Source organism: Sus scrofa, unplaced genomic scaffold, assembly GCF_000003025.6.
Source record: "Sus scrofa isolate TJ Tabasco breed Duroc unplaced genomic scaffold, Sscrofa11.1 Contig1734, whole genome shotgun sequence".
In the NCBI taxonomy this organism is placed as follows: Eukaryota; Metazoa; Chordata; class Mammalia; order Artiodactyla; family Suidae; genus Sus; species Sus scrofa.
This window is the reverse complement of record NW_018084938.1, coordinates 133,052-148,109: the sequence shown is the minus strand read 5'-3', so window position 1 is coordinate 148,109 and position 15,058 is coordinate 133,052. Positions and strand designations below refer to the sequence as shown.

Here is a 15,058-nt window from a genome sequence, read left to right as displayed (position 1 = left end):
AGAAGGATGTCATGTCTTCATTTGTTTTAAATGTTGGAGAATTATATGTGATGTAGTTTTTGGTAAGTCCATTTATAGAAATATTGATTCATTTGTCCAAAACAATACAATACTATCACCAATCTTTTTTTTTTTTCTTTATGCCTTTTCCAGGGCCACACCCGCAGCATATGGAAGTCCCCAGTCTAGGGGTCCAATCAGAGCTATAGCTGCTGGCCTATGCCACGCCCACAGCAGCATGGGATTCCAGCTGCATATGCAACCTACACCGCAGCTCACAGCAACGTCAGATCCTTAACCCACTGAGCAAGGCCAGGGATCGAACCCGCAACCTCATGGTTCTTAGATTCGTTAACCACTGAGTCGTGATGAGAACTCCACTATCACCAATCTTGAATCATATTTCTATTGATGATGATGATGATTTTTTTAGGTAAAACACAATTTGTATTTCTGATTTAGTTTCAGGAAAAAATAGAAGTGTGACATAAATATAATAAAGGATATTATGTTTTTCTTTTCATTTTAAACATGTTCATTTAAAAAAATTGGAAATAGAAACATAGAAAAAATACATACTTAATGAGTATTCTAAATTCTGCTTTTTACCTTAATGGAAATATTCTGAACGCTATCATTATGGCTTGTTCACTCAAAAATATGCTCCATCTTAAATGTAATGGCATTTTGATTAATTTCTGTCAATCTTTGGTTTTTCTCCATATGAAATTATCTCAAACATATTCCAATCCACATTTGACATTGTGAGTAATGCAAAAATGGACATTCTTGGACGTGTCCCCCAAAATCTTGTCCAGTATTTAATGACTGGATAAAATATACTATATTTTTTTAGTAAACAGTCTCTAATCAAGAGCAAATATGAGACCTACTTAAAAATTAGTTTCTTTTTCTCTTTTCCTTTTTCTCTTTTTTAGGTCCACACCTGTGGCATATGGAAATTCCCAGGCTAGGGGTCAAATCAGAGCTGGAACTGCCTGCCGGCCTACATCACAGCCAGGGCAACATCTGCTCTGAGCCGGCTCTGTGACCTATGCTACAGCTCACTTTTATCTGGAATCTAATATATGGCACAAATGAACTCCTGTTACACCAATCTTTACATTTTTTTCTCACATGCCAGGAAAGCTTAGGATTTCTTCAGTGAAGCGGCTTTAAGACATTGCAGTCGAGGCCGTGAAGTGTTACGTGGTTGATGTACTCCAGTTTCAAATATGTTTCAGCCGAGAACACCTTCCTTTTGCTTACCTTGTCATTTGCACTACTAAAAAAATAAAAAAATAAAAAAAAAACTTTAACAAACACTTTTGAAGAAACAGGTAGTAGTCATTCTTGGGCAAATATTATTTTTACAAAATTAGATTTCATTGATACAGTGTTTTTTAATAAAAGAATAAATATTTAAATTAAAAACAAAACACTGCCTTCAAAAGGACACAATTTATTCCAGAGGATTCAGAGTTAAACACTTTTTCTTTTTTTTTTTTTTTGGCCATACCCTCAGTATATGGAAGTTCGCAGGCCAGGGACTGAATGAGAACCACAGGATAATGTAACCCACTGTGCTGGGCTGGGGACCACCCAAGCATCCACAGCAACCCTGGCAGCTGCAGTCGGATTCTTAACGCATTGCACTACAGTGGGAACTCCTAAAGAAAAACACTTTAATGAAACATTGTTTACATGGTGTATTACTTTCCTCCATCTACTCTAACAAACGATCGGAAATTGAGTCGCTTAAAACAACAAAAATTCGCCTCACATTTCTGGAAGCCAGAGCCCAAAATCACAGTGCTGGCAGGATTTCTCTCCAAAGAGAAGAAATCCTGGTCAGGTGGGAAGAGCATGTGGAGAAGGCTTTGCTTCATGGTTGCATCACTCCCATTCACTGCTTCCATCTTCATGTGATGTTCTCTGCATCTCTGTATCTCTTTTCTTAACTTCATCTCTCTTTCTGACCCTTATAAGAACGAAGAACACTGGTCATAGGATTTAATGCCCACCTTAAACTAGGATAAGCTTATTTCACACTCCTTCGCTTAATTACAGCTACAAAAATTCACATTTGCAGATTCTAAATGGACACATATTTAGAGGGGCCATCATGAACCTAACACACATTGACATGGATTTATAGTGAAAATTTCCAAAATTCTAATACTAAATAGACATTACCAAAGTAAAACTTGAAGCTACAAGAGGAAGAAAATGATGTTAGGAGAGAACAATCAGGGTTGGCATAATAAAGGAAGGAAGACAAAAATTTGTAGTCTTAAAGGTACATGGACAATTGCAAGACATAGAAACAAAGAAAAAAAAATGCAAGACAACATTGATTCCCCTGCTCCCCCCATCTTTGGCTGCTGCTGTTTTTTTTTTTTCCTCATTGGTTAAATCCAATGATAGGTACAGAGAAAGGCAGAAAATATATCTGAAGTGAAGGGAAAGATAAAGAAAAGTTCTCACAGAGCATAACCCTAACCCTTGGTTATATGATGCTCTGAGTTAATGATAATGCTCAGGCAATCTCTTAACTCAATGGTTCCCAGTGAGGGGAAAGATGGGTCTTCAGATTAGATGGTTGCCATGGAGATAAAATTTGTGCTTTGATTACCCAGAAGCTCAATACTATGAAACAAAATCCTTTAACATAATGCAAGGTGGCAGTGATGATATTAACTATCATTTTTTAGGAACATAGAAACACAAAAATAAATCTTTCTGATGTATTTACATGACAAAGATAAGCAATCCCCTTCTGTAATGTTGAGTCTTTAAATCAGGTTAATAACTTAGTTAGTAGTTTTCTCAGTGCCACCATGATGTCTTTGTTCCTCAGAGTATATATAATGGGATTCAAGGTTGGGATCAAAACAGTGTAGAAAAGAGAAATCAGTTTCCCAGTCCCTTCGGCTTGATTTGGTTTGGGTTGCAAATAAGTGATGCTTGCTGTTCCATAGAATAAAACCACAACAGTCAGGTGGGAGGAGCAGGTGGAGAAGGCTTTAGCCCTTCCTCTGGCTGATGACAGTTTCAGAATGTTGGAGATAATGTGGCCATAGGAGACACCGATCAACAGAAACGGAACCATAATAAACACCACAGCAACTGCATAGACTGCTATCTCATTCACAAATGTGTCCCCACAAGCAAGCTTGAATATTGGGGGGAGGTCACAGAAGAAATGATTAATTGTATTGGACCCACAAAAGGGCAGAGAGAAAATCTGCCATGTTTGCCCAATTACGACAGGAACCACACTGAGCCAGGAAGCAGTGACCAGCTGGACACAGACCTTGTGATTCATGACGAGACAGTAGTGAAGAGGGTTACAAATGGCCACATAGCGCTCATAGGCCATCACGGTCAGAAGCAGACACTCTGAGCCTCCAAACATGAGGACGAAACACATTTGTGTAGCACAAGCAATGAAAGAAATGTGTCCTTTCTGGGTCAAAATGTCCATGAGCATCCTTGGGATAGTTACTGTTACATAACAGATTTCTAAAAAGGAAAAATTGTTGAGAAAAAAATACATGGGGATATGGAGAGTGGAGTCAATTCTTGTTATCAGTATTATGACGCTATTGCACATCAGGATGGTCAGGTAGATGACTGAAAATATCCCGAAAAGGATCCACTGGAGATTGGGAATATCGGAAAAACCCAAGAGAACAAATTCCATTATTGTAGTGATGTTTGAGTTTTCTGGTTTTAATTTGTTCCCCATCTGCAAATATGGTAAATTCAAGATGGTTAATTAATTAATGCTTTTCCTGTTCTATTAATTGGATTAAATGTATGAGTTTATTTATAAAGTCTCTTAAAGTATTGTCACTGTTGCCTTGCTCTGTTTCTAAGAGAAGAGATTTGAAACCTTAGAAATGAACTGATGTGTGGTTAAAATCAATCTAAGAAATAAAATCATATATTTTACACTTGGATGTAATAATACCAGAAATAATAAGTGTGCATTAGTACTTAATGTCTATTAAGAGGCATTAATTTCACCTCTATTAAAAGTGGAATTATGATACAGGTTTTTTTTCTATTGTTTTTCCTTGGAGCCATCATTTTCTTTTCTGTATTAGTTGACTTATTCCCTCTTCTTTCAATTCAAAGCTTTTCCCTTAAAGCATTTGTTTAATTCTTATTCAAAATGTTCTAAGTCCTTCCATTTACATTCCAATGAGAATCAATTTTCTTAAAGCAATCTTTTGTTAATGAGGGAATAAATGTGTGTAATATTATTGTTCTCTTTTTTGTGTCTTTCCCATTAGTTTTGCTAAATATGGAAGGACTTAGTCCCATCAAACTATCCAATAGTTTTCCCTATTTACACCCACCATACAGTGTATGACAAATAAGAATTAACCTTTGACTCAATTCATATATATTATCCATTTATTATAAATATTAAAATATTTTTCTCTTTACTTATGTGAGATTCTGTGATCTGTTGTCATAGATCTTGTAGCAAAATACAACTCCTTTCCTCTATTTTTCCTTTGCAATTTTATCTAAGAAATGAAACTTGAATTAAATACTATTACTTCTGGACATAAAAATGGTCAAAGTATATGAGTGACACTAAAATGCACACAAACACATATGCTGTCTTACATCACTTCATGTTCATGTCATTCAGTAGCAGGCAGTCAACACTTACTGACAATCCTCCTTACACTTTACTGACATTTGTTCTCTAACTTCCCCAAGCCAATATATATTTCCCCATTTCATTAAATCTGCTATACCCATTTCCACCTTTCATCCCATGAACTATTGTTTTTGTCTTAATACTTTGACAAATAAAACACAAATATTCTACCATATTTCCCTATTTCCATTAACACTAGTTTTCAAAATTACCTTAAGTGAATATTTTAATTATAAATGTCATTATTATTATAATTTGACATACATCTAATTTTATTTGACTATTAAGTAGGTTAAGAATCATATTAGTTAGCATAAGCCATTAACTTGTTTTCAGATAAAGATCACAGAATTTCATAATTTCCTGTATTTTTCTTTGTATCTTGAACCTCAGATTTAGAACTATTCTTAAATAAAACAGGATAAAAGCAAAATTATAGCTTACCTCATGGATTTGCATGAAGCAGTCTATGCGAGTGTGGGCGTTTTTTAATTTTAATTTTATTTTATTTACTTATTTATTGTCTTTTTGTCCTTTTAGGGCCAACCCATTGGCATATGGAGGTTCCCAGGCTAGGGGTCTAAACAGAGCTGAAGCCACCAGCCTATGCCAGATCCACAGCAACCTGGCATCCAAGCCACATCTACGAGCTACACCATAGCTCACAGCAATGCCGGACCCTTAACCCACTGAGCAAGGCCAAGGATGAACTCACAACCTCATGGTTCCTACTTGGATTTGTTAACCACTCAGCCACAATGGGAACTCCGTGCGTGTTTTTTCAACCTGTAAATTTTTACCCTGCTTTGAATCAGGAAGTCACTGTCATTCTACAATATTCAGGCGAATTTTGAACATCAGCTGCTCTTAAATAGGACATAGTTTGGCTCACCCTGGGGAACATCTTCTCTGGTGTATCAACTTAATTTCTACAAGACTCCTTCTGTTTGGCAATCACCTGAATTTATTTTTTAAAACTATTTTCTCTGCAGATGAACCATCCTTCTCTGGGCAAAAACCTCCCCCTTCGTAGGGGTAGAAACTTAGTGGAAAAATACCACTTTCTCATCTGGTAGTATTTTCTGGAAAAAGTTTAAAAAAATTCTACTTATTGTATTTCAGACTTTTAATAATCAGGGTGGACTTGGCCTTTGCTGTTTTTACTCCAATAATTTACCCCTAGAATTTTCATACCTTTAGAAAAATGTGTCTCATGTTTTATCACATGAATGTAATATGCTTGGTCTCTTCACTATATCAGGTTGTGAGATCCCTTTTCAGAAATGGAACTTTTTGTTCTTAGATTAACTTTTGTGGAAATTAGAGCACATTTTATCTGCTGACAAAAATTTAGATAGTTCTATTTATCTGTAGGATGTTTACTTAGGCATTAGTGAAGGTATCTAGCTGATTCAAAATCAAGACATCTTAAAAATAATCATTTTAAAAGAAAAAAAAACATGTTTCCATCATTCACTTTCAAGGAAAATAAACATATATGAATAACCAAAACAAATATTAAACAAGATTATTTAAGGAAAATAAAAGAGGCTTTTCTGTCAAAAGCCCTTTTCCATTTTAGCAACTTCCAGGAAAGTATGGAGGTAATATATCAGGTACGAAGTTAAAAGTCCAATATCCACTTCTATTTATCATCATATTCATTTCTTCCTATTTTTAGATGCTTTGACAATTTGAAACACTATTAGTGTTTCTAAAACTGGCTTTTTTTTGGTATTTTAAGCCTTCTCTTCACTCTTTACAGCATGCCTCTCACACGTTGACCCTCTGAACTCTTTCTCAGGACTGATTTGGTATCCATGTAGGTGTTCCTTGTTGATTTAAAAATGAGAACTGCACTCAGGGATTCGCCTCACATAATGTTGTCAGCTACTTACAGGCTGGGACAAATTGAACATCCATTGTCTATTGGATTTTACTGATCTAATCCTGATTCTATAATTAGGATAATAAATTGGATATTTCATTATTCCATTAAATATCACCATCCCTTTAAAACAAAGCTAAAAACTGAGACAAGGCATCAAATGTATTAGCAGTTAACAAAATAAAGAAGCATCTTGCAAACATATCACAGTACAATTTTTGCTGTCAGTGATGAAGAAACTCTGACTGTGTTCATCTAAGAGTCCCCATTGCCAAGTTCTCTTGGCAGCATCCTCTTGGATCTTCAGCATGCAGAAAACTGAGAAGGAAAGAGAGACAGAAAATAAGGAAGCAAAGATATTCGTAAGAGCCTTTATGTATAATAGGCATATCACATCTATCTACATGTCAATCCACTGTGACCTGATTTCATTAGGAGAAGGTTAGGGAATGTTGTTTACTATATGTCAATAAAACAGAAATGCATGTGGAGAGCATCAAGCCAAGAATATACTCCAATTCCACAATCCTATCTTTTGTTTTGAATTATTGACATTTTATTCTTATTAATTTATAAATACCATGATACTGTTTTTGTTGTTGTTGTTGGTTTGCAACCACTATTTATAATTTAAATGTCATTTAAAATATGAAAAATGCTATTAATATCAGCAGTCTTATTTTCCATTTTGATATCTTTTCACTCTTTTTGGTGATCCAAATTTTAATCTGTATTATTTTGTCCCAGTCAGAGACCTTCCTTTAATATTTTTTGTTTGCAAATTAGTTGGTGCTATATTTTCCCTTAAAGTTGTATAAAATTATTTTCTTTAAATTTCACTTTCTGTTTTGCAAAATTATCTCATTAGACAAATCATTTTAGATTGACAATGTTTTTGGCCAGATCTTTAAAAATGTCATCCATTCTCTCTGTTCTAATTTCTGAATTGAAATCTGCATTAATCAAATCTTTACCACTGTCATGATATAATTTTTCCTCTGCCTACTTTTACCTTTTTATCACCTTTTTTTTGTAATTTCATTGTTATTGGCACTCCTGAATGTTTATGCTTCTTACACTTTATTGACATTATTTAATTTGGGGGTTTATAGTTCTAACTTTTATTTTTAATTTTTTTTTCTGTTATGGTTTAAATGCTTTTCAAGTCTACCATTCTGAGATTCCAATAATATGTACAATAAATAGTAAGACACTGAACTGAATGTTTCTGAAGTTCTGTTTTTGTTATTAAATCTATATATTTATTCTTATTTCTAATTAACACTATTTCTGTTTTCAATTTCTCTAAAATTATCTCCTTCAGTGAATAATGAGATATTAATTTCACAGCAAATTTTAATTTTAGATATCTTAGATAACTTTAATTTCTTTTTGTTTTTATTATTTTACTTATTTTTATGAATACTTTCTAAAAATTTATTTTATTTATAATTTATTTTTTATTTAATTTTAGTTATTTCATCTCCAAAATATGTTTTTTCTCACTTTTCTTTATTGAACATGTTTCCCTTTAAGAAATTGTTCACAGTTGTAAATATTTAATTTATGCCCCTGGGTACTAATACCATTACTCCTTTTTATTGGTGGTTTATTTCTATTGATTAAATTCTTCCATTTTTATGGATCACATTTTTCCTGCTTTGTGACATATGAAGTATTTTTGTGTGTATGCTGCTCATTATAGTTATTATGTTTCTGTGTGTATGGATTTTATTCCCTTCCTTTTAAGAAAAAAATCAGGTTTCAAATAAATCTTTTTTCATTTTGAAGGATCTCAGTCCCTTTCAGTTCATACTCATGGTGCATCCATAAATACACCTTTTTCTTTGTGGGTTGCTCTGATTCATATTTGTGTTTAGGACATCTTCTAATAGCCACTTGTATGCCATTTCAATATATAATTCTCTATATCAATTTATCAGGCAGCTGTAGGACAATACATTTAGAATTGTTAGGTTGTTTCTTTGTCTGAGATAGAACTGTCTTCAAAATTTCAGAGTTACTATCTCAGAATCAAATTCAATTTAATCATTTTTCCTGAAAATTGGAATATGAAACAATTTTATTTATAAACCAGTGGGTCCTGTTTTTTTCCTAAGATTTCTCTAAATTCTGCTGGCAAACTGAACAGTTCTGTATTTAGATGATCTGTTTTGTTTTCATTCCTGATAGTAGCCATCTAAAATGATTGAATTGGCACTTCAGAATTTCTCCTGGAAATTTCTTTAGCCAGATTCACAAATTCATTAGGCACATTTAATGTCTTCCAAGTTACTGCAGGTAGCAGTGTTGCCAGTGGTTTCTAGACACTGTAGAACAATGGCTAGTCATTGGCACAGATTCCTTCCTTGTCTCTAATTTTCCAGCACCAAATAACAAGTCCAAGATTTATTCTGTTTTCACTAAGACCTTAACTCTCAGCTTTTCTGCACTCCTCCTCCAACCAGGTCACAGAACCCCATGTTGCAGGTTTTTATTTTGCCAGCGCTCCCTTCATAGGAACTAGCCCATTCTCTAGTGCTATGCTTAAAAACCAGCCTCAGAATCGCTGGCTTAAAATATTAACAATTTATTCCCTCACGATTCTGTCCCACTGCAATTTTCTCTGCATTTCACGCAGTTGGCTGGCCTGTGTTCAATAATATCGGCAAAAAAAATTTTATGCAACCATCCTTGTTGGTATATTACTTTTGTCTATTCATCGCTGGTATCCAAATATTTCTATTTTTTCTATTACTTTGAAAAAACATTTCTGATGGGGTTATTAACTAAAATTATTGGCAATTCATTCATTCTTTGCTTTGCTCTTGGCTGCAACAGATAATCTACTCATTTTGTCATCAGGGTGGATAATACACATTCTTACTCTTTTTTCCAAGTAGAAAGTTGTCATGCACTTCTCTACTGCATTGCAATTAGGGGTATTCCTGTGATTGTGAGCAAATCTCTGAGAAATCTCTGAGCAATGAATTAGCACATTATTTTTTTTAATATTAGCATAAATTATTTTAATGGAAAAAAATGAAATTTAAATGCAGTGAATGGTATTATTTTCTTTTTTTTATTTTATTTTCCCACTGTACAGCAAGGGGATCAAGTTATCCTTACATGTATACATTACATTTATATATTTTTTACCCACCCTTTGTTCTGTTGCAACATGAGTATCCAGAGATAGTTCTCAATGCTACTCAGCAGGATCTCCTTGTAAATCTATTCTAAATTGTGTCTGATAAGCCCAAGCTCCCGATCCCTCCCACTCCTTCCAACCTCCCATCAGGCAGCCACAAGTCTACTCTCCAAGTCCATGATTTTCTTTTCTGTGGAGATGTTCATTTGTGATGGATATTAGATTCCAGTTATAAGTGAAATCATACAGTATTTGTCTTTGTCTTCCTGCCTCATTTCACACAATATAAGATTCACTAGTTCCATCCATGTTGCTGCAAATGGCATTATGTTGATTTTTTATGGCTGAGTAGTATTCCATTGTGTATATATACTACATCTTCCGAATCCATTCATCTGTTGATGGATATTTGGGTTGTTTCCATGTCCTGGCTATAGTGAACAGTGTTGCAATGAACATGCGGGTGCACGTGTCTCTTTTAAGTAGAGTTTTGTCTGGAGAGATGCCCAAGAGTGGGATTGTGGGGTCATATGGAAGTTCTATGTATAGATTTCTAAGGTATCTCCAAACTGTTCTCCATAGTGGCTGTACCAGTTTACATTCCCACCAGCAGTGCAGGAGGGTTCCATTTTCTCCACAGCCCCTCCAGCACTTGTTATTTGTGGATTTATTAATGATGGCCATTCTGACTGTTGTGAGGTGGTATCTCGTGGTAGTTTTGATTTGCATTTCTCTTATGATCAGCGATGTTGAGCATTTACTCATGTGTTTGCTGGCCATCTATATATCTTCCTTGGATAAATGTCTATTAAAGACTTTTGCCCTATTTTCCACTGATTGATTGGCGTTTTTGATGTTCATTTGTGTAAGGTGCTTATATATTCTAGAGATTAAGCCCTTGTCGGTTGCATCATCTGAGATTATATTCTCCCATTCTGTAAGTTATCTTTTTGTTTTCTTTTTGGTTTCCTTTGCTGTGCAAAAGCTTTTCAGTTTGATTAGGTCCAATGGGTTTATTTTTGTTCTAATTTCTATTGCTTTAGGAGACTGACCTGAGAAAATATTCATGATGTTGATGTCAGAGAGTGTTTTGCCTATGTTTTCTTCTAGGAGTTTGATGGTGTCCTGTCGTATATTTAAGTCTTTCAGCCATTTTGAGTTTATTTTTGTGCATGGTATGAAGGTGTCTCCTCATTTCATTGCTTTGCATGCAGCTGTCCAGGTTTCTCAGCAATGCTTGCTGAATAGACTTTCTTTGTCCCATTTTATGTTCTTGCCTCCCTTGTCAAAGATTAATTGACCATAGGTGTTAGGTTTATTTCTGGGTTCTCTATTCTGTTCCATTGGTCTGTCTGTCTATTTTGATACCAGTACCACACTGTTTTGATGACTGTGGCTTTGTAGTATTTCTTGAAGTCTGAGAGAGTTTGCCCCCTGCTTGGATTTGTTTCGCAGGATTGCTTTGGTGATTCTGGGTCTTTTTTGCTTCCATATAGATTTTTTAGATTGTTTGTTCTAGTTCTGTGAAAAATATCATGGGTAATTTGATAGGGATTGCATTGAATCTGTAGATTGCTTTGGGTAGTTTGGCCATTTTTACAATATGGATTTTCCCAATCCAGGAACATGGAATATCTTTCCATTTCTTTACATCTTCTTTGATTTCTTTGATTAAAGTTTTATAGTGCTCGGCATATAGATCCTTTCCCTCCTTGGTCAGGTGTATTCCGAGGTATTTGAATTTGTGAGGTGCAATTCTAAAAGGTATCGTATTTTTGTATTCCTTTTCTAATATTTCATTGCTGGTATACAGAATTGCAACTGACTTCTGAATGTTAATCTTATATCCTGCCACTTTGCTGAATTTATGAATCAGTTCAAGTAGTTTTGGGGTTGAGTCCTTAGGGTTTTCTATGTATAGCATCATGACATCTGCATACAGTGACAATTTTATCTCTTCTCTTCCTATATGGATGTCTTTTATGTCTTTTGTTTGTCTAATTGCTGTGGCTAGGACTTCCAAAACTATGTTGAAGAGCAGTGTTGAGAGTGGGCATCTCTGTCTTGTTCCAGATTTGAGTGAGAAGGCTTTCAGTTTTTCCCCATTGAGGATTATATTTGCTGTGGGTTTATCATAAATGGCTTTGATTATGTTCAGGAATGTTCCCTCTATACCCACTTTGGCAAGGTTCTTGATCGTGAATGTATGTTGCACTTTGTCACATGCTTTTTCCGCCTCTATTGAGATGATCATATGATTTTTAACTTTTCTTTTGTTAATGTGGTGTATGATGTTGATAGATTTGTGTATGTTGAACCATCCTTGTGAACCTGGGATGAACCCAACCTGGTCATTGTGTATAATTTTTTTGGTATGTTGTTGGATTCGGTTGGTTAAGATTTTGTTGAGAATTTTTGCATCTATATTCATCAATGATATTGGGCGATAGTTTTCTTTTTTGGTGGTATCTCTGTCTGGTTTTGGAATGAGGGTGATGGTGGTATCATAGAATGTGTTTAGGAGTATTCCTTCTTCTTCAAACTTTTGAAAGAGTTTAAGGAGGATGGGCACCAGTTCCTCTTTATATGTTTGATAAAATTCACCTGTGAAGCCATCTGGTCCTGGACTTTTATTTGTAGGGAATGATTTTGTGACCTCTTCAATTTCATTTCTAGTGATGGGTCTGTTCAGTTGGTCTGTTTCTTCTTGATTCAGTTTTGGCAGGCTGTAAGATTCTAGAAAATTGTCCATTTCTTCCAGATTGTCAAACATGTTGGCATATAATTGTTCATAGTATTCTCTTATGGTTTTTTGTATTTCTGCTGTATCCATTGTGATTTCTCCTTTTTCACTTAACATTTTGGTGATTTGGGTTCTTTCTCTCCTCTTTTTAGTGAGTCTGGCCAGGGGTTTGTCAATTTTGTTTACCTGTTCAAAGAACCAGCTCTTGGTTTTATTAATTTTCTCTATTGTTTTTTGAGTCTCTATTTTATTGATTTCTTCTTTGATCTTTATCATTTCCTTCCTTCTGCTGGCTTTAGGACTTCTTTGTTCTTCTTTTTCTTATTCGTTTAGGTGGAGGGTTAAGTTGTCCATTTGGGATCTTTCTTCTTTTTTGAGAAAGGCCTGTATTGCTATAAATTTCCCTCTGAGCACTGCTTTTGCAGCATCCCATAGATTTTGAGAGGTTGTGTCTTCATTATCATTTGTTTCAAGGTAGTTTTTAATTTCCTTCTTGATTTCCTCATTGACCCATTGGTTTTTTAGTAGCAGATTGTTTAGTCTCCATGTAGTAGGTTTCTTCTCTTTCCTTTTCCCATGGTTGATTTCTAATTTCATGGCATTGTGGTCAGAGAAGATACTTGAGATAATTTCTATGCTCCTAAATTTGTTGAGGTTAGCTTTGAGTCCCAATATGTGTTCAATTCTTGAGAATGTTCCATGAGCATTTGAGAAGAATGTGTATTCTGATGTTTTTGGATGTGGTGTCCTGAAGATATCAATGAAGTCTACCTTTTCTATTGTTTCCTTTAGGATCTCTGTTGCTTTATTGGTTTTCTGTCTAGAGGATCTGTCCATTGATGTGAGGGGGGTATTAATGTCTCCTACTACGATTGTATTCCATCAATTTCTCTCTTTATGTCTTGTAACATTTGTTGTATGTATATGTATACTCCTGTATTTGGGGCATATATGTTGACGATAGTCACATCCTCTCCTTGAATGGATCCCTTAATCATTAAGTAGTGTCCTTCTTTGTCTTTCTTTATATTTTTTATTTAAAGTCTATTTTGTCTGATGTGAGTGTTGCAACTTCTGCTTTTCTATCATGTCTATTGGCATGAAATATTTTTCCCCACCCTTTCTTTCACTTTATATCTTAATGTATCATTTGTCCTGAGGTGATTTTCTTGTAGGCAGCATATTGACAGTTTTTGCCTTTTGGTCCACTCAGCCACTCTGTGTCTTTTGATTGGGGGATTCAGTCCATTGATATTTAAGGCGATAATTGATAGATGATTATTTATTGTCATTTTGAACCTCGTGTTCCAGTTGATTCTATGGTTCTCCATTCTTCCTTTCTTTTTTTTGGTTGGATGGTCTCCTGTTATTATCTGCTTGAATGATTTGATTTTTTTTTCATTTTTTGTGAATGCATTGTTTGGTTTTGGCTTGTGGTTTCCCTGTTTTTCAAGTATGCTAACCCCTTCCTGTAATTGTGTGTTTTAGCCTGATGGTCCTATAGGTTGAAACACTTCATTACTATCTTTAAATTAAGAAGAGAAACATACAAACAAGCAAACAAAAAGCGTCTATTTATTTCCTAACATCCCTTGCCCACATTTTATGATTTTGATGATTTTTTAAATTTTATTTTGTTTGAAACATTTTAATGATTAAATATGTATGCTGGCTTATTTGAGTGTCTGCTCTCTGATTGTGGTTTCCTCAATCCTATTTCTTCCTCTTCTTTTTTTGTTTTTCTTTTTCTTCCCTTTCCTTCCTTCCTTTATTTTTGGTTTAGAGAAGCCCTTTCAGTATTTCTTTTAGCCTGGGTTTTGTATTGCTGTATTCTTTCAGCTTTTGTTTGTTGGAAAAATTTTTATTTCCCCTTCTATTTTAAATAATATTCTTGCTGGATAGAGTGTTCTAGGTTGCATATTTTTTCCTTTTAGCTCTTTAAATATCTCTTGCCATTCCCTCCTGGCCTGTAGTGTTTCTGTAGAGAAATCAGCTGATAACCTTCTGGGGGTTCCCTTGTAGGTAACATTCTTCTTTTCTCTTGCTGCCTTTACGATCCTCTCTTTATCACTAACTTTTGCCATTTTTATATAATGTGTTTTGGTGTGGGTCTATTTGGGTTCAATTTGTTTGGGGCCCTCTGTGCTTCGTGTACCTTGAACTCAGTATCCTTTAGATTTGGGAAGTTTCCAGTGATAATTTCTTCAAATATATTTTCCATTCCCTTATCTTTTTCTACTCTGTCTGGAATTCTTACTATGCGTAGATTGGCCCACTTTATATTATCCCATAGGTCTCTTATATTACTTTCCTGTTTTTTGATTTGGTTTTCTGTCTGCTGACCTGATTGGGTGATTTCCATTATTCCATCTTCCATATCACTGATTCGTTCTTCTGCATTATTAATTCTGTTTTTTGCTGCCAGTAGTTCTGTTTGTATCTCTGCAAATGAATTTTCTAGTTTTTCCTGGGTCCTCTTTATATTTTCTATCTCCTTTCTGAGGGTGTCTGCATTACTGTTCATATCTTCTCTTAATTCCTTCAGTATTTTCAGTATTTCTCTTTTGAATTCCAGGTCTGTCAGACTGCAGAGAT

At 34.8% G+C, this 15,058-nt stretch overlaps 1 protein-coding gene across 1 annotated transcript; it reads right to left on the bottom strand.

The window, feature by feature from the left end:
• Positions 1 to 1,519: 1,519 nt before the first annotated feature.
• LOC110258257 (olfactory receptor 10AG1-like) lies at positions 1,520 to 4,481 on the bottom strand. Its single transcript, XM_021081441.1, has one exon. It carries the CDS (start codon positions 3,749 to 3,751, stop codon positions 2,801 to 2,803), a length of 951 nt encoding a protein of 316 aa, XP_020937100.1. The 5' UTR covers positions 3,752 to 4,481; the 3' UTR covers positions 1,520 to 2,800.
• Positions 4,482 to 15,058: the final 10,577 nt, after the last annotated feature.

What these genes read in the sequence shown, in the direction of transcription:
- LOC110258257 (XM_021081441.1), bottom strand. Translation starts at nt 3,751, where the DNA reads ATGGGGAACAAATTAAAACCAGAAAACTCAAACATCACTACAATAATG.